The 22,180-nt window shown below is 33.9% G+C and overlaps 2 protein-coding genes across 4 annotated transcripts; both read left to right on the top strand.

Annotated features, from left to right (window-relative positions):
* Positions 1-1,655: 1,655 nt before the first annotated feature.
* Positions 1,656-11,413, top strand: LOC111315113 (putative ubiquitin-like-specific protease 2B). 2 transcript variants are annotated; one of them, XM_089749286.1, is made up of 16 exons: positions 1,656-1,955; positions 2,837-3,168; positions 3,253-3,343; positions 3,437-3,486; positions 4,180-4,377; positions 4,466-4,541; positions 4,992-5,100; positions 5,290-5,346; positions 5,528-5,659; positions 5,798-5,998; positions 6,096-6,151; positions 6,226-6,319; positions 7,909-7,999; positions 8,760-8,879; positions 9,273-9,698; positions 9,960-11,413. In XM_089749286.1, exons 1-16 carry the CDS (start codon positions 1,817-1,819, stop codon positions 11,043-11,045), a joined length of 3,258 nt encoding a protein of 1,085 aa, XP_089605412.1. In that variant the 5' UTR covers positions 1,656-1,816; the 3' UTR covers positions 11,046-11,413. The 2 variants fall into 2 exon arrangements, with proteins under 2 accessions (XP_089605412.1, XP_089605413.1); XM_089749287.1 differs by having other exon boundaries at positions 2,814-3,168.
* A 633-nt stretch (positions 11,414-12,046) lies between these two features.
* On the top strand, positions 12,047-21,918 carry LOC111315531 (kinesin-like protein KIN-4C). 2 transcript variants are annotated; one of them, XM_022917348.2, is made up of 28 exons: positions 12,047-12,182; positions 12,333-12,480; positions 12,595-12,741; positions 12,858-13,010; positions 13,093-13,346; positions 13,663-13,838; positions 13,967-14,091; positions 14,666-14,702; positions 14,826-14,917; positions 15,012-15,128; positions 15,237-15,350; positions 15,474-15,557; positions 15,638-15,815; positions 16,363-16,463; positions 16,788-16,886; positions 16,977-17,090; positions 17,161-17,277; positions 17,388-17,468; positions 18,055-18,126; positions 18,207-18,300; positions 18,398-18,429; positions 18,598-18,683; positions 19,726-19,797; positions 19,915-20,142; positions 20,307-20,451; positions 20,612-20,707; positions 20,786-21,292; positions 21,393-21,918. In XM_022917348.2, the coding sequence occupies exons 2-28, from the start codon at positions 12,370-12,372 to the stop codon at positions 21,741-21,743; spliced, it is 3,783 nt and encodes a 1,260-aa protein (XP_022773083.2). In that variant the 5' UTR covers positions 12,047-12,182; positions 12,333-12,369; the 3' UTR covers positions 21,744-21,918. The 2 variants fall into 2 exon arrangements, with proteins under 2 accessions (XP_022773083.2, XP_022773081.2); XM_022917346.2 differs by having other exon boundaries at positions 20,780-21,292.
* The last annotated feature ends 262 nt before the right edge of the window (positions 21,919-22,180 follow it).

Below are 22,180 nucleotides of genomic sequence, written 5' to 3'. Positions count from 1 at the left end.
TTTCTCCATTAGCGGTGTTGCCACTGTCTTTTCCACTATCGTGGCTACTTTTTGCCAATGTTTGCCTTCTCCTTATTTTTATTTATCAATCTTTGTTTAGAAAACCCACTTAAAAAACTTAAAGGAAATTACCTAAAAATCTTGATCAATCTATTTAGGAATTGTGGTCTTTAGTTTCTTGTTTCTCTTAATCCTATGTTGATGGAGCTGATGGAGTTTTGGTGTAAAGTGAATTTGCTCAAATTTCATAGATGAATCATTTGATGGTTAGTGATAGCATGTGTTATGCAATCTTGATGTAAAAAATGAGATTTAAGTAAATCTTATAATTGTTTTGTTTTGTTTTTCCTTTCATTTTCTTTTCTTTTTGGGTAATCAATCAAGGAAAAGGAATTTTATTGTGTTATTTGCTAGGTACTTTGCATGGATTGACAAAATTACGAATTGTTGGCTTTTTTTTTTTTTTAATTTCATTTTTAGCTTTTGTATTGTGATCCATGTAATTTCCCCCATATATATTAGTGGAAAAGTATAAATTACAATATGTGGATTCAGGCTTTCAATCTGATCAAATAAAATTAAGAGTTTATCTTTATTGGTTCTTTGATTAATTAATTTATATTGGTTTTGATGATTCTTAATTTTGATTTCTGAAATTACAAATCAAATGTCTAGCAAAATCAATTTAAATATTTAGTTTTTTTTTTCCAGTAAAAGCTTTTTCATAAATTATTTCAAAAGGAATTATGTTCACAAAATGTATGTGAAAATTGTATAAATTATGTAATAGAATCATCTAATATTTATGTATATGATTGATGTATTTTTCAAAATCTTATTTAAACTATATATTTAAATGTATTATATGTTAATGAAATGATTATCTACAAATGATTACTATATTATTATCATTTAATGACTTGCTATGTTAGCTATTATGCATTTTTTTATCAAAAGAAAATATTTTTTACCATTATATATTTGATCTATCTTTTTTAAAGAAATAATTTATTTTTTTCCTCAAATCACCAATTTTATTAGAAATGCTTTGACAACTATCTCATAATTAAGTTATGATTAAGATAGATTAGTATTTCATACATTAACACAATTTTTTATATTTCATAAAATGAGATTAATAATTTTTTAAAATAAAATTATTGACGAAATAAAACATATGCATAATTTTAAAGTTAGTCATTATAAATTAATTACTATTTTTAAAGAAATATTTCAATGATTAAAAATTTAGAATTTCAATTATAAATTTAATTTGAATTTAAATTTTGAAATAAAAAATGGAATGAAACTTATCATGAGAGAAAACTACCTGTTAAGAATGATTTAAGATCACGAGTATAAAATAATAACAAATTTATTGCTATTAGACCGTATTTCAATTAGCTGGTTAAAGAAAAAGGTTGTGGGGCAATTTAGAAAATTGGCACAATTAGAAGGGGTCAACGTCCAATAAACCCCTTTTCCTTGTCTGATTAAACTACTGTAAACCAAACCCTACGCTCAAAGAAAAGCGTTCAGGAACTATTTCTCTCACCTGATTGATTCGTGTTATCCAGTCCCCAAACTTGAGCGTCAGGTAATTATCCCCGAGCCAACACGTTTCCAATATTTTTCCCCACTCGAGCTGGTTTCTTACCCTCTAATTGGCTCATAGAAATTAGGGCAGTGCGCTTTCTCCCCGTCTCGGAAGGTTGCGGGCAATTCTCCTCTACCTTTACTAACTGAGTTTCTATTTCTGACTCACTGAGTTTCCAACTGGTTCCTCCAACCCAGCCTAAAATCGTCCCACGCACCGATGAAGAACGGTCTCGAGGTGTTCGACTTCAAAGAGGAAGACGAGATTTCGGAATTGGTAGCTGATAAATACTTGAGCAAATTGAAAAACCCTAATTTCGATGACTCCGCAAGTCTTAAATATCAGTTTCTCGAATGTGGTACGTTTCTAAAAAAAAGTGTTTCCTCTTTTATTTTCTACTATTTTCATTTTTTAAAATAAATTTGTTTAGACACTGAAAAAAGCCGCTAGAAAACGATAGAATTTTCTGTCTGATTTAAACTCCCTAAACCCTTTCCTTTTTAGTAGGGTTAGGATAATGAATATGGAATTATTGAATCATAGTGATTAATTGTATGAATTTGATATGTACCAAGTAAAATTGTGTTCTCAGTTGTTTGCTGTGGTTAAGCATTGGGGTTATAGGAAACATTTTTCAGTCACCCTTGGGATTTGGAATTCCATAATTTAGTGAATGTTAGAGATATGCATTCACATTTGAGGAAGTAAAGTGAATGTTAATGAGTTGGTGGCTATTAGTAGATTGATTATTTAGTTGTAATCTCTTATCGAGTAATTGTGATCCAAGTTGTGGAAATATGGTGAATTACAAGTTTATGGATTGTTTAATCAAATGTGCTTGGTAGGCTTTATTTGTGTCTAACAAACGGTCTTTCACTAGCACGAAAACATATAATCCTGTTTGGATTGCTTAGGTTTGGGTTTACCATTTCCTTACTGCAGTAGTTTGATATGCTACATGCAATTCGCATGGATTTTGTGGTTGCTGTTGTTGTTGTCGGTATTCTTTCTTTCTTTGTACTTGTGCAAGTGGGAATGGGATTAGATAGTATGACTTGTATTCTGCGTGTCTGGCAATGGTTGTTGAGTTTGGGATGGTTAAATTTGTAATATCATATGAAACATTCGTTCCCAAATTTGTATTACAGTACAGGATAACTGTAGAATAAGATGGGTGGATGCTCTATATTCATTTATTGCTCTGCTTTTCTGATAGTAATTCTTTACGTTTGCTTCAAGTTGCCCATGGTGCTGCTATTCAGAGAAAGGAAATGGACAACATTCCTTGGGTAGATGTTGATGCAATTGATGGCAATTGTAGTTGTGATGGTGCTACTCCAGCTGTCCCACTGGGTAGTGAAAAGGAATTTGTCATAAAGGAAGGAAATGCTGAGCCGGATGCTTCCCCAGATTCAAAGTCTACTCGTTCTGAACAACAGGCAGACTTAGAAAAAGATAGCCATGAGCATAGAAGTAGCTGTTCTGAATTGGATTTGGGAGATTCATGTGCTGAAGTACCTTCACCTGGGAATAGACAATTAAACTGTGCCCTTTCTAATTCTCCATTAACTGTACTTTTCAAGTTTTCCTAAACTACATTTTGAATTCAGATATTTATATTCTGGCTTGCGCTTAGATTGTTTTAATATTTGCAGAATGAACCAGTTGATCTTGCTTCAAATTCTAATGAAAGCATGAGTCAAATATCCCCATCAAGTCTTGCTTCAGATGTAGTAGAGGATGATGGTATTCTTTCAGATTTGAAATTTTATATTCATTTTACCCTATAGGTTGTAGTGGGTTTTTATGTTCTAAATATAGTTATCTGCATAATTTCAGTTTCTTTGAATGGCAACGGGACCGATCATTTCTTTGGCAATACGCCTGTGGTAATTTCCTTTTCTTTTAAATATATTAGTTAATTATAATGAGCTCGGAAATACTGTAGTGTGTTTCCCATCTTCAAGGGGTTCATTCATGTACCAAGTATTCATTCATCAATTGCCTGATATTAACTCTTTGATATATGCCCACTCCACATGTAATTTTGAAGTTCTCTTTGGTTGATCCATATTTCATTCTCTATTTACTTATAAAGCAATGCTATTTGCATTCCATGAAACAATGTTGCTTGTTTAGCATCGAAACTCCAATTGTTATTGGCCCTGAGTCTAATTTGCTGTTGCTTACGTTGCTTAATGAAAGGATGTTTTACCTTTACCTTAGTTGGAATATTTACCATGCATCCAATGAGCTAAAGGCTTCTAAAGGTTAGAATTAGGGATATTCAATTGAGGCTTTGGTTTCAAATCTTGGGGAGGGTGAAGTTTATGAAATAGGAGAGAAATACTTTCTTTGTGTAACCCAAAAGTCCAATTAACTTTAACATCCATGTGTACTTGAAAAAGAAGAAGAAGATACTGGTCTTTAGCTAGATGTCTTGGGAATTTTTGTCAATTAAACTTAAAAACAGTTTTAGGGAAAATTATTTGCCAATAAGATCTATACTAATTAGTGCCTGCTGTGTATCTTCTGATAGCTTTTTAGATTTGTTTTGACTATCTTTTTTGTGAAATTTGCAGGATAACATAGACAGGACAATTATTATATGTTCTGATTATGTTCTATATCAAGATAATTATTACACAGGGGCGTCAGTCATTTTCTCTCCTAGTGGCATCAAAATTGAGGGGTCAATTGTGAGTGAACACCGAGGGGCCTTTAGTTTCGAAAGGGGAATTGATGATATTATTAATATTGATAGTCAGGGGTTTGAAAGGGTGAGTCCTTAATGGCAATATTTGGAGTTACTGGCAGCATTTTCTTGGTTTTAACACTATACAGTTTTTTGTTTGAACTGCATCTTAGGTTGGATATGTGACAGTCAATCTGAAAGTACTAACAAAGGTTGCAGTAGAGGCTGAGAATGCATGTGGTCCTGCAGGTCAGTGGCCTTAAACAACTGTATTGCCTGTGCCTGTGTGAGCTAAGGATCTATATCTTTTATTTTCATCAGAAGTTAGGAATGGAAGAACTTGGAGAATCTCCATAAAGTGTGATATGAACATAACACTGCTAGAACTAATTTCTCATAATCTGTATGTCCATGATGTCCTGTACTGGAAAAAATGTTGTTAATAAATTTGTTATTTTGCCTAGAAAACATGAACATAACTAATCATTGCTTATTAAACATAATGAAGACACTTATCATGCTTGTATGGTTTGTTTCTTACCTTCTTAGGTCAATTTTTTTGTCTATATGAGATGAAGAAAATTTTGAGAATTTGATTGGAACCTAGTTCAATTGTTTTTCCTTGTTTAAAGTTCAGGCCTATGCTTTATTTTTTCTTCATTTTATCTGACTTTATTTGCTCATGTATATTTCTTCCAGTCGTTGAGGAGTTAAAGTTTGCGGTTGTTGACCCCAGATGGTCTGAGAAACAGGAAGCAATCACTTCATTAAATTCTAAATACCTGGCCATATGGAATATTGTGCTTGAGTAAGCTTCTAAATAAATGTTTCTTTTCAAAATCATCATTCAACAGTAATTGTCCAGCTATGTTGATTTACTTGTGGAATTTTATGTTGCCTTTAAAAGGCATTTGCATGCCTGTCATGATATTATTTTGTTAAATCTAGAGCAAGGCTAAGATATTCCTTTTTCTTTTAATGCTGCATATGCTTGCAGTCCACTTACAGGAATAGATGGAGATGATTCACTTGTACAAAAGTCTTATTTTCCCAAGTAAGTAACTGCATTCCCCACCCCCCCCCCCCCCCCCCCAAAAAAAAAAAAGCTTAAAACTCTGGTTTTCTTTAATGTTTCCCGTGTATTCCCTTATTTCTTGTTCCTGTTAGGTATCATCTACTCCTGCTTATGTTATCAAGTTCTGTTTAATTTATACTTACAAAACCGGGTTTTGCAGTTTTGATGAGCCTTTTAAGGAGGTTATATATCCAAAAGGCGATTTTGATGCAGTTTCCATTAGCAAGAGAGATGTTGATCTTTTACAACCAGAGACATTCATCAATGATACGATCATTGACTTCTACATCAAGTAAGATCTATGTAATTCTTTTATCATTACATATGTCTTTATTTTTTAACTGCAGATTCTAGTTTGGAACATAAATCAAGAGTTCAGCATACCTATCTAGTGCTACTGGAGGACCTTTACACCAAAATTTTTTAATAGGTATCTGAAGAATCAGATTCAACCAGAGGAAAGTCAGAGATTGCATTTTTTTAACAGTTTTTTCTTTCGGAAACTTGCTGATCTTGACAAAGATCCATCCAGTATTTCAGATGGCAAGGCAGCTTTCCTCCGTGTTCATAAATGGACAAAGAAATTCGATATGTTTGGAAAAGATTACATCTTTATTCCTGTAAATTTCAAGTACGAAATTTGTCCAACAGAATTATTAATTTCTTTTAAGAGATTACGTTTAAAAAATTATGAGCTAATATAAAATGTATATGCATATTACTAACAGCCTTCATTGGAGTTTGATAGTCATATGTCATCCTGGTGAAGTGGCTGGTTTTAAAGGTATATTATTGTTTGACAGTACAATGTCTTTTGGGAAATCTACCCTTCATTCATGCATATTTATCATTTTTCAGATGAAGAGTTGGACCAGTCATCCAAAGTACCATGCATACTGCATATGGATTCTATCAGAGGAAATCATGCAGGTCTCAAAAATCTTGTCCAAAGGTATCCTAAAGCTTTTACGGTTCATATATTTGACTTCATAGATATGCAGACATGCAAGTTTCCCTTGTTAGTTTTTGATGGTTTTAGTGATGCATGGTTGGGCTTCTAAGTGGCAAGTACTGAAAATTTTTTCTGGATTACATATAAGAACTTTTGCTTTTCATCTATTAAACAGTCATATCATGTCTTTGCTATGGCTAAGATGTTTATTTTGAACAACATTTGCTATTAGTTAATCAGAATTTAGGCAAACTGAATTTCATAAGTTTCTCTAGGATTATGTTGAAACTTCAGTATTATGCACTACGGTCCTTGGGAGTTTGCCACAGAACATACAATTTTTAAAGTTGGGATTGTGAATGAAAAGGATTAGGGTGCCTTTAATCATATATGTAGTAGTAGTAATGAAAGTAACTAGTTTTTCACTCTCACTGAATCATTCTCACACATTGTACAAGATTTTGGACGTCTAGGTATGTATGTGATATTTTGTTTCTTTCCCTTGAGTTTGCTGTTAGGGAAATTATATGCCCAGATGTGACTTTATGAGCCATTAACCATTCATTGTTAGTGGAATTCTTAAACTTTCCTTTGTAGTGTTAAAAATGAATTAGAGCTTGATAAAATTTCTGCATGTTTCTGTTGAAACATTCTAGATATCATAACCTTTTGAGACAGAACCAGATCTGAACCCATTTTTACTTATGCATGAATATATACCTTTGCTTATATCTATATGAAACATGAAGTTCCTACTAGCAAAGTGCTGCATATGGTGTTAGTCAACACTTGAGTGTGAACAACAGACTTGTGTTTTAGAATATTCATAGATAATCATTTTTTTTATTCTCTCTCTCCCCCACCCCACAAAAGAAAAAGAAAAAAAAAAGAAAAATCCCTCAACCAACAGTGCTTAGATATATTGAGATTTAGATGCTTGAATCTTTGTTTTTCCTGGTCTGTTTGGAATGTAAAACAGTATTTTATACAATATTGTAATCAAATTCATGACCGACTTTGTTGCCATTATAATTATCACTTCTGGTCTGAGTTGTGGAATTTGCATTAGGTCAGCAGGCTGGAGTTCTTTTCCTCCCTTCCTGATAGTCAAGCATTTATAGCTTCAAAAGCCTCTCTTGAAGTTGCATGAATTCCTGAATCACTTCATTGCTAAGTTATTCATTGTTTAAATAAAGTATCAAGCTTCAGTATATCCAAAATTTTACTTTATAAAGTAGCCAAAAAGGAAAAAAAAAGAGATGACTTCATAAATGACTAACATGCTTTAAATTGCAGCAAAAGGTAGCCTGTGAACGAAAGGGGTCCAAACCTTCTTCATATTTACTGGTCTCACATGGTGCTTTTAAGAATTGATCTATATATTTTTTCCCTTTTCTCCAATTTGATCATACACAGTTTTATTGAAGAATTTCTTCCCATCTATCATGATGAATTTTTTTTTTCTACATCTTTAATTTCAAACTTGATCACTTTTGTAATTTTTTTTTTCTCTGTAATTAGCTAGTATGATTTTTTGAATGCTAGATCTTGTTAGTTCTTGACATGACTTTTGTCCCTGAAAATGATAGTTACCTATGGGAAGAGTGGAAAGAGAGGCACAAGGAGACATCTGAAGATCTTTCTTCAAAATTCTTGAATCTGCGGTTTGTCTCACTCGAGGTACTGCTAATCTTAGTTTACTATTTAGCTATTTTAGGGTACACTTTTGGAATAAGAATTTCCTTAACAACTTCTTGCACCTGCCTGGGGAGGTAAGGAGCAGTGAGAACTGGTCTAAATATTATGGTTTCTTGTCCCATTTGATTCTGTGCATTGAATTTATCTAATAATCATGTTTTGTGGGAGCTCTTGGGGTTGCCACTATCTTTTACTTTCGCTGCGTTTGTCTAGCATTCAGAGAGACGTACTTTAGCCATCCTTCCTCCACTTTCTCAATATCATGTTGAATTTAGAGTATTTATTTGCAATATAATGATTTTACTCTAAATATGCAGCTTCCAAAGAACAAAGCTGTTTTTCACTAGGGAAGTGGTGAAATTGCAATAAAGATATCTGTACTTATATACGAGGACGCAGTCTTGTTATGCTTTACATCTTTTGCCTTTCTTTTTTTTTTTGTGTGATTGTGTTTGTCAGTTGTCTCTCTGGGCATTTATGTAGATTATGTTTGTTTTTGTTTTCTTTTTTTGACATTTTTGTATGTGTGCTTGTATGCAACTTAGAGAACTGACTATTCTTTATTCATTTGGGGATTGCAAAGTTGAAAAGAGAAAAGGAAGATAAAGAAACTAAATTTGCCCTGCATTATAGCTTCATAATTCTGTTGTTAGTTTACACTTTATGATTTGCTTAGTGACCATCTCTCTCATGGCATATGTATGTAATCCATTTTTCTTTCATTTTGTTTATTTATTATCAGCTGCCACAGCAGGAGAATTCATTTGATTGCGGTCTGTTCTTACTCCACTATCTGGAGCTCTTTTTAGCTGAAGCCCCTCCTAACTTCAATCCATTCAAAATAACCAAGTTCTCTAACTTTGTAAGTGGCCTGCACTGTTATTTTGGTTCATAGTGAAATTGATGCTTAAGTTTGTAATTGTCTAATATGAAGGGCTCATCCAAGCACCATCTTTTTTTTCTTTAATATATATTTATTGTATAATTTTAATAAATTTGTACATTTTTTATTTTCTATTCCTTATTCATCCTGTTCGCAATTGAAGTGATCTAAGGTTTTGAATTGAAGGGTAAATGCTTTAATATGGAAATGTTCTGGACTTTGTTCTTAGGACCAGGCACCTAGTTAAAAGTTTCTTTAAGATAAGCTAAGAATAACCTGATGACTATTTGTGATCAATCTTTTATTTGTTGTATGTTCTAAGTAATCAGCCATAGTTTTATAATTTTATTTTTCCTTTGTTTTCTTTCCCAGCTTACTTTGGGTTGGTTTCCACCTGCTGAGGCATCTCTAAAGCGCACTCTTATCCAGAAGTTAATTTTTGAACTCCTAGAGATTCGGTCTCGGGAAATCAGTTCATCTGATTGCAGTGATGAACATCAATCGACTAAATCTCCTGAAAAGATTGAAAATGAAAATGGTGTGGAGTTTATTTCAGAGAGTTTCAGCCCACAAGTAGCTTGTCATGGGAATTTAGATTCCCAAGCGTGCCGAGGGATTGAAATGACTTTGTTAGCATCATCTTCTATGAGAAATATGGAGAGTGTTAATGATTCCGGCTTGGTTCTTAGGGAGTTCTTTGAGCCAGGAGTTACAACAGGATCTTTGCTTGGACAATTTCAGTCTTTTGGCCAGCAGCCATCATATTACAATCTGAATGGGGCTATATCACCAAGAGAGGTATTGAATTTCATTATTCTTGTGATAATCATTTGGTCTGCCCAGTTATGTCATAAAATGCATTTGGTGCATTGCTAGCTAATTACTTCCTTCCTACCTTCTTTCCACGTATTAGACATGCATACAAACCTGAGAAATGGGGAATATAGGGACTTCTCCTGCCATATCATATTCATTGTTCTAAGTTTTCTTGGGAATTTATTATTATGTCAGTAAATTTTTTATTTCCAAATTCAACCGAGAAAACTGTTTTATTTACAGCAAGAAGATGTGCAAACCGGTCAACAGTTTCTTTATTTAGCTTCTGGAGAAACTGGTTTTCCGCAATTTGCTGGAATCACACCTGAAGCCTGTGAAGTTCCATATTCATCGAGAGGTTTTGTCATGGGCAGTTCATGGAATCCTGGAATTTCCATGCAAGGGGAGCATGAAGTTGACGGATCACTTGAAACATCTTGTGCCTCTGATGATAATGATGACGGTGATGATGACGATGATGTTGGGATCATTGAAAATAACTCCATTGAGGATAATGTAGATCCAATTGGAGAACTGGATACAGATCAGGAACGATCTCAGTTGGTGGAAAATGTTGAGCGTCTGAAGAAAGGTTTCACACCTGCCTCCATTGGGGTGCTGGAGACTTCTATTGCTGAAGTTTCTGGAGCTTCTGAGGACACTAACAAGATTCACAATAGCACTAAGGATGCAGACCTTCCTTCCGAAGATAATTTGCCCATATTGTTCCATAAAAATCCTGGTGGAGCAGTGAACCAATTGGATCAGGATCCTGAACTTGTTGAAACGAATGTTGAAATGGTTGAGAACAAGGAGGCTGGAGTTGATGATGTGCAAATGATTGGTGACCTTCCATCCCAAGATAATTCAGTTGCATCATTGCATCAAAATCCCATTATGGTGTCGAACCAGTTGGATCTGGATTCTGAACTGGTTGAAAAGGAGGCTAGAGGTGATGATGTGCAAATGATCGGTGATGACCTTCCATCTGAAGATAATTCAACTGTATCGTCACGTCAAAATCCCAGTATGGTGTTGAACCATTTGGATCAGGATTTTGAATTGGTTGAAAACAAGGAGGCTAGAGGTGATTCCATAGGCGAAGATGTGAAAATGATTGGTGATGACCTTCCCTCTGAAGATAATTCAACTGTACAGTCGCATCAAAATCCAGGTATGGCTGTGAACCAATTGGATCAGGATTCTGAAGTTGTTCAAAACAAGGAGACCATTGGTGATGATGTGCAACTAACCAGTGACGACCAAACGTCCGAATTAGCTGGACAACCAGCTTCAAAAAGGATACGGCTTACGCCTTCCCTTGAGTAGAAAGTGAACTCATTGGAAGCCTGCCAAAGGGGCCATTTGTTTTGTAAGTAGGACAGGATGGATTTTCTTACACCTTATATGCTAGGAATCCAAATCTCACTAGGTATTTATGTGCCAAGCTGTGAATAGTGGTTGTGGTTGTATGTTGATTTAAGACTACGAGGATGGGGCAGTAGGAGAATTGTTTTGAATAGATTTCATGCTTTTATAGCTTATAAAAGAATTAACGAAATTTCCTGCCTAGCAAACTATAATCTTAATTCAAAAATTTAGATTGCTAATGATCTGTGTCTTCCCTGTATCTGCCAGCTTCAGACCCTGCGACTTTACACAAATTTTTATATATTTTATTATAACATTGTTAGCCATTGTCAAGTTTTATTTGAGCTTAATTTTTTTTCATGTGATTTTAAGAGCGCATTTTCTAACATCGATTTAATGCATCAAGGGTTTTACTTTCAAAATATTCTCTACAAAGATTGAATTTTGATCGACATTTTTGTTATCATCAAATTTTTGTTATTATGAAGCTAAACATTCTTGATGAGAAAGTAGAACAAATAGAATTGAAGTTTAATATTAGTATTAGTAATTTTCATGGAATTAATTATCTTAAATCTTAAATTTATTTTATAGAATTTAAAAAATCCACCAAACAATGGAAAAAAAAAGGAGATCAAACAAAATAAATAGTGAAATACATAAAAAAAAATTTTACTCAAAATTTCTCATTTATATATTTATTTAGTTTTTATAAAAAAAACATTTATTAGTATTAATCAATGATTTCAAATATAGGAAAAATCAGTTAGGATTAGGATTAGACCAAGGGCCAAGCTAAAACCACTCCTACAAGGACTACCGCCCAATTTTAAGCCAAGCCTGTTTGAAATGCGGATCCACATTCAGACGTTGCTTTGCCCTATTTACAAACACGTGAAAGTCACGTGATCCCACCTCTCTGATCAACATTTTGAATTCGGAACCAAGCGCCTTTTCTTAAATCCAGTTCAATTGTTAATTGCCCCATCCGCCTCCATCGTTCAAATTCCCCGTCCCCTCTTTTTGTCTTTTCTAAAATTCAAATTCTAACGTCTAAGAATCCAAAAAAAAAAAAAAAAACTCCATCTCGTTCAGGTATTGTATTCTCCTATCAAATCAATATTTTCTCTCCGTATTTTTTTTGTCGTATAATCTCCTCAGCTAACGGATTTCATATCTGATGCATTTGATTTTGAGTGACTCAAAAGATTTTTAACGGTTTGATTTTCCCTTTTTTTGATTTAGGGTTTTTAAGGTATAGTTTTTAGATTTGGATAACGAGATGGAGAATTCGGAATCCGTGAGAGTTGCCGTTAATATTCGCCCACTAATTACTACAGAGCTTCTCAATGGATGTACAGATTGCATTACTGTCGTTCCCGGCGAACCTCAGGTTTTAATTCTATAACATTTTTACCCGTGAATATATTGATTTTGTAATGAATATAGATGTTGAAATCTTAACTTAATAGTTTCTTTTTTTTTTTTTTAATTTTTACAATTATAGGTTCAAATTGGATCTCATGCCTTTACCTATGATTACGTTTATGGCGGAGCGGGATCGCCTTCTTCAACTATTTATGATGATTGTGTTGCTCCTCTTGTTGATGCACTTTTTCGTGGTTATAATGCTACTGTACTTGCGTATGGTCAGGTTAGTTTCATTTTATTCTAATGAAGGTTTTTTATATTATTATTATTTTGCCTTTTTGTTTCCATAAAATTTTATGATTTGACTAACCATGATATTGAATTTCTGGGGTTTTTTAGACGGGATCTGGTAAAACATATACTATGGGAACCAACTATACAGGGGAAGGAAGTAGTGGTGGGATTATACCCAATGTTGTGGAAACTATATTTAGAAGAGTTGAGGCAACGAAACACACCACGGAATTTTTGATACGAGTATCATTTATTGAGGTAGTTGGCTAAAAGTAATTCTTTTGCTTATTTTTCTTAGTGATCAGGTAATGTGCTTATATATGATCTTTGGAATTGACAGATATTTAAGGAAGAAGTGTTCGACTTACTTGACTCAAATTCAGTTGCCTTGCCTAAAGTTGATGGGGTGTCTCTTGCAAAGACTACAGCTCCTGGGAGACTTCCCATACAAATTAGGGAAACAGTGAACGGAGGGATAACACTTGCTGGGGTGACTGAGGCAGAAGTTCGGACGAAAGAAGAGATGGCGTCGTACTTGTCAAGAGGTTCTTTATCTCGTGCTACAGGAAGTACAAATATGAATAGCCAATCAAGGTGAGCGTTATGAAGCTATATGTTTTAGTAGTCTTTTGCCTTTTGTTTTACCAGAATTAATATTCTTTTTTATTTAAAACATTATGTTCATTTGTTATAATAGCATTTTTAAATAATAAAGGATACAAAGTTCTGCAATTGGCTTTTATCTTGCTTTACTTATTTTTGGAAAAGGACAGAATGATTCTATTGTTTACATGTTCTATGTGTTAGATTTATAAAGTTTACATAATCATAAAGTATTTATCATTGTAATTCTCTTATATTTGTAAATTTATGCTTATGTCAAGTGCAATGCTCGTTATATTGTTTCCAGTCGCTCACATGCCATCTTTACAATAACAATGGAGCAAAAGAAGATTGCTAACTGCCCAAATGGAGTAAATGATGATATTGGTGATGATATCTTATGTGCAAAGCTTCATTTAGTGGACCTTGCTGGCTCAGAACGTGCAAAAAGAACGGGTGCTGATGGCATGCGCTTAAAAGAAGGTATTTATGATTTTCCATTTTCCAAATGTTCATGTCTTAAAATAAGTAGTGATAGGTTCTAATAGTAAGCCACAACATGAAACTTTGTGCTTTATGTTATCTAAAATTTTGACATTTTGTTGTTGCAGGCATTCATATCAATAAAGGTTTACTGGCTCTAGGAAATGTGATTAGTGCCTTGGGAGATGAGAAGAAGAGGAAAGAAGGGGGACATGTCCCTTATCGTGATAGCAAGTTGACGCGCTTGTTACAGGCATGTTTTGATTTTTTATTCTAATGTCTACAATTTGTTTTAAATAGTGATATTCTGGATATTTATGAACAATCATTTCAACTAGTTTTTTTTAATTGGATGCTTTCACTCTATTGAAATGAACAATCATTTCAACAGTTTGTTTAGAAAAACTGAACAGCTAAATCAAATTGCCATCTATCAGGTGTCAACTAGTCTTAGGTTTAATGCATTAAAATATTTAATAAGTGTGTGATGCAGAGACTATTTGTTAAGCACACTAAACCAATCGAAAGTGCGTTCATTAGTATCGTCACATTTTATATTGTAAAAAATAAATGGCTAGAAAATGGATGTTTCTTACATCAAGCAAATGGAGAATATGTTCAGTTTTATTTTCTAAGGCTTTTACTTGGTTGTGGTGATATTTGTGTTTCTTTGGATCTGAAAAGTGTGATTAGTTTTGAAAGTATTTGCTATAATTCTCCATGTTTTGGAATTAAATTTGCTCTGACCATAAAAAAATATGAATATGGTCTTCTTACTTAGTTTACAAAGAAATTTTACATTTGCTGATGGAAATTTAATTTCTCAGGATTCTCTCGGTGGAAACAGCAAAACAGTGATGATAGGTATGCTGTTATACATTTAAGAGCATTAAATAGTTGTCACTATTGTTATATTACTAGTACCCAGGTTTTTTCTTTCAATTTCTTTTGTAAGCATAAGTTTTGTTTTTCTATATTTGATTGTAGCTTGTGTTAGTCCGGCTGACACTAATGCTGAAGAAACCCTGAACACCTTGAAGTATGCCAATCGTGCTCGAAACATTCAGAATAAGGCAGTTGTAAGATACTTGTGTATCATACTTGCAAGAAGAAAAGTTCCTTGCTGGCATTATAATTCTTATTCTAACTATCTCATCTCTTATATGTGATTAGATAAACCGCGATCCAATGGCAGCTCAGTTGCAAAGAATGCGAAGCCAAATTGAGCAATTGCAAGCTGAACTTTTGTTTTATCGTGGTGATGGCAATGCATCATTTGATGAACTTCAGGTTAATTTTTATATAGAAAATGCAAACACTTCTCTTGACTTTCTTAACCTAGTAGCTTAAAGTAAGTGGTTTTCTTTTTTTTATTATTATTATTATTTTTTTTTTCAGATTCTCAAGCATAAAGTATCTTTACTTGAAGCAAGCAATGCAGAGCTACAACGAGAGCTTCAAGAACGTAGACTCACAAGTGAACAATTAGCCCAACGTGCACTTGATGCTCAGGTGTTTTCCCTTTCCTTTTTTTGTCTTAAATTGTACAGGTTGTTATAAAATTCCCCTTTCCATTCTGTGCTTGTGTAGCTGGTCAAAGGCACTATGAAATCTCATGTATATTTAATATTTCAGGTCGAGAAAGATAAACTGATAATGCAAATTGAATCAGCTCGTAATGGTAAATCATGGGATGAGATTGATTCTAATCAAAATCAGGTAAGATCTATGCTTAGCTATTGAATCTTGAAGTTGATGAACATGATCTTTGGTTGACTTGAGCTTTTGCATTATTGCAGGATTTTGATTTGATAAAAACTTATGTGTTAAAAATTCAAGATTTAGAAGGAGAATTGATACACTTGAAAAGCTTAAACAGCTCAAAGCGTAGCCAGTTTTCTGATTGTGTTGATTCCGATGATGATGGAACCTCAAAAAATTCGTTATTTTCTTCAGGAAATGATTATTCATCTTCAGGTAAATTAGGAAAGTAGTGACCGTGCAGTTAACTATTAATTATTTTGTTAGATGCTAACTCTTTTTTTTTTTTTGTTAAAACTTTTCTATCTGTTCATTATAAGATTTCCCAAATTGTTATTTGAAAAGTATATACATATAATTGTCAACTATCAAAAAGTTATTCTTAGTTTCTTCCTTATCATTTTCTTCTTGCTTGTAAATCTCTTAAACAGGTAATAATTGAACAGTACTCGAAATTCATGTCTATTTTAATCCCTGAAATGGGAAGTTTTTATCCATTCGCATACCTGATTACTATAATAAGCCCCATTAAGGACTAAATTCAATGATCTTGATACATCAATGCGTGTCTCATCATATTGATACTAGTGATTATTTGTTAGGTTGCACGTATAGGTAGAGAATTTAATGTCTGATACGCATCATTATTTAAGCCATTTACATTTATGCATTTCATTTCTATTGCTTATGCATTTTCTATCCAACTTTTAAGAGCTTACCATAGAACTAATTCAGATAAGAATAATTCTTCCTTCATGTGTAGATGAGATTGAGGATAACGAAAAGGAGCTAGAACATTCTTCTCTCCAAGAAAAATTGGACAGGGAACTTAAGGAGTTGGACAAAAGACTTGAACTGAAAGAGGTATAAGTTTGCCTAGGTCATTAATTAATTTGGCCACCCTGTTTCTCTTGTCATTTATATTACCGCTACTAATACATGGAGATATTCAAGAATACTTGTCATTGAAACATTTACAACCCTTTCTAGTCTGCTGCCTTTTATGGAGGCAGAATTATCAGAAGCTGAATATAGTTATTGCTACAAATTTCTTGTGAATCACTTGTTCAGATGTTCATGATATCATGCTAATGCAAAATCTTTATTTTCCAACCATCTTGGTTTTACCCTTTACTAAACTTGTTCTTTCATTTTCTTATTTTCCTTACGGCTTTTTATTTGTTTAAGGCTGAAATGAAGCATTTTACAAGTTCTGACACCTCAGTTCTTAAACAACATTATGAGAAGAAAGTTAACGAGTTGGAACAAGAAAAAAGAGTTTTCCAGGTTAATCCCTATTTAAAGTTATTATGCTATTTTCTGATTGGTGTCATCTTATAATATTAATTTATTTCCTTTTTATTTGTCAATTGACAGAAAGAAATTGTGGAGCTGAGACATAATCTTGCCAATATTTCTTCTGCTTCTGATGATGGTGCTCAAAAGTTAAAGGAAGCATACCTTCAGAAGTTGAATGTCCTCGAGGCACAGGTGAGTTTTGAATTTTCTTTGCCCTGTCAACTTAAGTTATCAGTTTCTAGATTAAAATTCTGCTTTTCAGGTTACAGAGTTGAAGAAGAAGCAAGAGGCTCAAGCTCAACTTTTGAGGCAAAAACAAAAAAGTGATGAGGCAGCAAAGAGACTTCAGGATGAGATTCAGAGAATCAAGTCTCAGAAGGTGATCTTAATCCGACGCTCTCCAATTTTCATCTTAAAAACTGAAATTCTTTCTGCAAAATAGGGGTAGGATTCTTGCTATCAATACCAATGCAAATGTCTATTTTTTAGGTTCAACTGCAACATAAGATCAAGCAAGAATCTGAGCAGTTTAGGTTATGGAAAGCATCACGAGAGAAAGAGGTTCTTCAGGTACACGCAAATATGAGATTAAATGCACATTTAATTCTTGGTTTTGTCATGTGATAGATATTTGTTATTTGCAATACCTTGTTAAGTGCTATATGGGCTATGTAATAAAAATTTGGCATACCATCTAAATGGCAATCATTTGATAATTGGTAATAGGTGACATGTTTTGTTGTAACTGTGATACCTGAATTATACTCCACATTAACTTTTCAAGTTTCTTTGTGTCAATATCCTGTTTAGTTTGAAATCGAAAATAATTGTATCACTTCGACTTGCTCAAGAGGTAGAGGTGGGATGGGGTATGGATAGGGATCTTACATTTGAGCTGCACTCTTGCACCAAATTTTTTTCTATAATAGTAGCCTCTTTCAAATGAACGTTGAAGGGAATGTAGTTGTTACTTGTTTCTAAGACTTAGGGGTAGCACTCAGCAGAAATTTAGTGTTGTTAGATACAAGGATAGAAATGAGAATTCAAATGATGTGTAATTCTTTTTCTCAAAGTTTTGGAGTTGTACAGTTTAGATAACTCTAGCAACAAATTCTTTTTGTTAACAAATAATTATTCTCTTTTTCTTGATAACTAGCTTAAGAAAGAGGGAAGGAGAAATGAGTATGAGATGCACAAGCTCTTAGCTCTGAATCAGAGGCAAAAAATGGTAACATTTATTTTCACATAGAAAGCTTTGATCTTACTAATTCTAAGGAACTGTTCTCACTCGTTGCACATGCATGTTAGGTTTTGCAAAGAAAGACTGAAGAGGCTGCCATGGCTACAAAAAGGCTAAAGGACCTTCTAGAATCTCGAAAGACTTCATCACGTGAAGCATCCAGTTAGGAGCATTTTTTGTGTCATGCAGTTTATTTTTGTTATTTATTTATTCTTTTTTGTAATTATAACTTACTGACTATAATATCTTTGATATGCAGTCACTGGAAATGGCAATGGTCCTGGAATTCAGGTACTGAAAACTGCAAACAGATTAAACAGTTTGTTTTTGAATTGTACAGACCAATTAGATTTTATCTAGCACATCCTATTGAAGTGTCATGATAGGGGTTATATTTTCAATTTTTTTCATACATGTTCTAAGTTGCTCTCTTTTTTATATAATTTTCTCCTTTTGAAGGCAATAATGCAAACAATTGAGCATGAACTTGAGGTCACAGTACGGGTACAAGAAGTACGCTCTGAATATGAACGACAAATGGAAGAGTGAGTGCTCTTTATTTATTTCATGTGCAGCTCCATGAGTTTTTGTTGCTTCTCTTCCATTTCTAGCATTAATAGCCTATCCTTTCATTTACTTATTTGGTTTGAGCTTTCATTTTATTCCAATTCAATTTTTACAATGGTTGAAGAGTACTAGTTTAAATATAAGACTCTTAGTTGAATGCCTCTAACCTTTTCTTTCTTTTTAGTTTTAATCATGGTCAGCATTGCTGATTTACTCTATTATTTTAGATCTTCTGGTTTGGCAGTGTTGACCATAGAATTGTTGTAATGTTTGAATGCTTGTTAAACATGATCTTTTACATTTGTATGTTGTCTCATATTCTGGTTTCAGTGGCTTGTGTTAGAGTCGCAACAACAGTCTAAAAAATTAGAAACACTAGTAAGGGTATTTTGCCTGTAACTAAATATTAGAAACACTACGGTGTTTGAAATTTTCATTGTTTTCTTTTTATTTACTAATTGTAACTAAAAGGAAAATTTTGTTTGCAACCCCTACATGTGAAGTTATATTTAAAAGTTGAGGAGAATGTTTCATGGTTCCAGGCATCCAGCTTAGTGTGAATACTTAGGAAGGATTTACTTCTAAGAGATTCCGTGAGTAATTTGAGTTGTATCCTTATGGAATTAGTTTAACTTTCAGTTTTATTTTTGGTGTTTGATTTTCTGGTCTCCTTATGCTATTTTAGACAAAATTGTGCATTGAATAGAGATGCCAACGTGCTCCCTTCTTGATGAAAAAGGAAAGAAAGGACTGTTTAGTCATGCTTAAAACGATGGACCAGATTTCACAATGCTTTTCATTTGGCAAATTTGTTATTGTGCTTTTCTTGATTTTTATTTAATTGCCTCTTCTTCTCTCTAGCTTTTTGTTTTTGTGGAGGATGGCAGAGGAAGTTTGTTTACATAAAGGCATTTGGGTTTAATATCTATTAATTTCTAACTAGAAGTGGAAGCTTTCTTATTGCACTCTTATTACAATGTTGTTGAATCTATTAAAATAATGTTCTGTTTGTACCAATAGGAGGACAAGGATGGCCAAGGAGGTTGCAAGACTGAAGGAAGAAGCTGAGATACTTAAGCAGAGTGATTTGAGGTTTAAACTTTTGCTTTTGTATACACTCTTCATAATTTCAATCATTTTCTCTTTTCTCTACATATTATTATGTAAACCAATGATCAAATACTTTACATTTAATGCTACCAAATGCAGAGATTGTCCTGAGACAATGTCTCCGGGTGCAAGAAACTCAAGGATTTTTGCTCTAGAAAACATGCTTGCTGCTACTTCTAGCACTCTGGTCTCTATGGCCTCACAACTGTCTGAAGCTGAAGAGCGTGAGCGCATTTTTAGTGGAAGAGGACGTTGGAACCATGTTCGCTCTCTTGCTGATGCAAAAAATATTATGAATTATCTATTCAATATAGCATCATCCTCAAGGTACTGCATATTTCCAAATAGAAAAATTGCATGCTAAATCTTTCCATTTCCATTTTGACAAACTGATTTGCTGCTACTTTTTTCTTTTGTTATCATGGTTGTTAACATCATGGATCTTGCTTTCTATTTGCTTCAATTCATAACATGTTGTCCCTTCTTTCAAGGTGCTCATTGCGAGATAAGGAAGTTCAATGCAGAGAAAAGGATGAGGAAATAAGAAATCTAAAGGAAAAGGTGGTGAAACTTAGTGGTTTGGCTAGACAACTTGAGGTACAAAGGGTAGATCTTGTTCATCAAGTGAAAATGAAGGTTAGTTCATTTTATTTGTGTTCAATCTAACTCCAAGGGGTAAGGTATCACTTGATACGTGTCTGCTGATTATTACCATTTCTCTGTTCAATATTCTCTTTTGATGTCAGTTGATCCTGGAATCTTGATTCTGATTTGTTATGTATGAACCGTGTAACAGAATATAACCATTAAGCAATACTCCATGAAAGGAACCATGGATTCTGGCATCCCTGACTTGAATGGCGGAAGACGTAAGTACGAGTTGCGGAAGCAGGTAGGTGCCACTCCCCTCTTCTATAGATATCTATTGCATTTAGTTGTTACTTAAAGTGTAATGGTTTTATAGGAACAGCGAAACTCCATAATCTTTGCGGAGGACATGGATACATCTGAGTCAGAACATTCAGATATGGATGCAAGTGATGATGACGATTGGGTGCAGTCAGAAAAAAGGCCAATAAAGAGAAGAGCTTCAAAATCTAGGGCTCCTAGTTTGGGAATTCATCAATCAGATACCAATGACTTAGAAAACATTAAGGGATGTGCTGGTGAGGTTACAGGGAAAGTTGATGGGTTATGCTGCACTTGCAGTAAGAACTCTTCATGCAAGACAACAAAATGCCAATGTAGAGCAAATGGAAATTCTTGTGGACAGTCATGTGGTTGTTCTTCAGTCAAATGTTCCAATAGAGAAGCAGAAGCAAACATGCCAAATGAGGTTGGCACTAATGAAGAGAAGAACCTTGTTGCTCAAGGTGCCATGCTACTCCAGAATGCATTGGAGGGTGAGAAGGCAGCCGAAACAAATGAAAATTGTGCTACGAGGAGAAAAGCACTCTCAGACATTGGAAACACATTGGTATCATTTCTGGTCTTATATGATAAAAAGATAGCTTAGTTTAGCATAATCCTCTCATTTTCATTCTTTAATCTTATGGTAAGTTTACTTATTTTGACAGTCTAAACCCAATGCACCAAAGCCTAATCAGAGAAAGAAATGGGGAAAATCAGTGATTCAGCTAGTTCCAGTTGCTCCACCAGCTTCACAACCAGAGAATGCTGCAGCACCCCAAAATCCAGAAAATATTGATCCTCCCAAAAAACCAGATAACTGTTCAAGTGAGCCAGATATCCCTTTGAAGTTACCAAGAGCAATGCGATCAGCTTCGTCAAATGGCAGCAAATTGCTCAGAGAAAGAAATGCGGATCAACATGATGAATCAACCAACAAGGAACCAGCTGTTCTTCACCCTAGCAGTCCTGTTAGGCCAACAAAAACATCAGAAGAGAAAGAGAACTGCCGCCGTTAACCATTCGTTGGTAAAATATCCACCACCACACTTGTCACTAACCATTTCCATGAAAAAGCATTTGCCTTTTTTTTAGTCGGAATTTTTTTGTGCACTCTTACAGATACATAAAATTGTTTCCTTGAGATCAGCCCAAGATTAATACTATTATTATTATATGTCTGGATTAAGAGAAGTGGTGAGAAATGATCAAAATTGGTTTCCAACTTCAACTTTTTGTGCCTTGTTTCTAAAATGTTCAATTTCATCAAAAACCTGCTCCACATATGGTTCATTTTCATTTTTATTGGATTTGTTCAGAGAAGTAACAAATGGGACAGGTTTGTTTCAAAACTTGTTAAACCAAATTCATAAGCTTAATGGGCTTCTTATGAAAATGTTTTGTATTAGGGTTAATGGGCCTATAAAATTTTCATTGACCCTTCTTTGTCATTGGT

This window comes from Durio zibethinus, chromosome 20 (assembly GCF_047325235.1).
Source record: "Durio zibethinus cultivar Kanyao isolate XHJ-2024 chromosome 20, ASM4732523v1, whole genome shotgun sequence".
In the NCBI taxonomy this organism is placed as follows: Eukaryota; Viridiplantae; Streptophyta; class Magnoliopsida; order Malvales; family Malvaceae; genus Durio; species Durio zibethinus.
The sequence above is the reverse complement of the archived record's forward strand: the minus strand, read 5'-3'. Positions and strand labels throughout refer to the sequence as shown.

Coding starts and splice junctions, on each gene's coding strand:
- LOC111315113 (XM_089749286.1), top strand. CDS start 1,817: ATGAAGAACGGTCTCGAGGTGTTCGACTTCAAAGAGGAAGACGAGATT. Junction 4,542..4,991: donor GAATGCATGTGGTCCTGCAG/GTCAGTGGCCTT, acceptor TATTTCTTCCAG/TCGTTGAGGAGTTAAAGTTT. Junction 8,000..8,759: donor TGCGGTTTGTCTCACTCGAG/GTACTGCTAATC, acceptor ATTTATTATCAG/CTGCCACAGCAGGAGAATTC.
- LOC111315531 (XM_022917346.2), top strand. CDS start 12,370: ATGGAGAATTCGGAATCCGTGAGAGTTGCCGTTAATATTCGCCCACTA. Junction 14,918..15,011: donor ACATTCAGAATAAGGCAGTT/GTAAGATACTTG, acceptor ATATGTGATTAG/ATAAACCGCGATCCAATGGC. Junction 15,351..15,473: donor AACGTGCACTTGATGCTCAG/GTGTTTTCCCTT, acceptor TTAATATTTCAG/GTCGAGAAAGATAAACTGAT.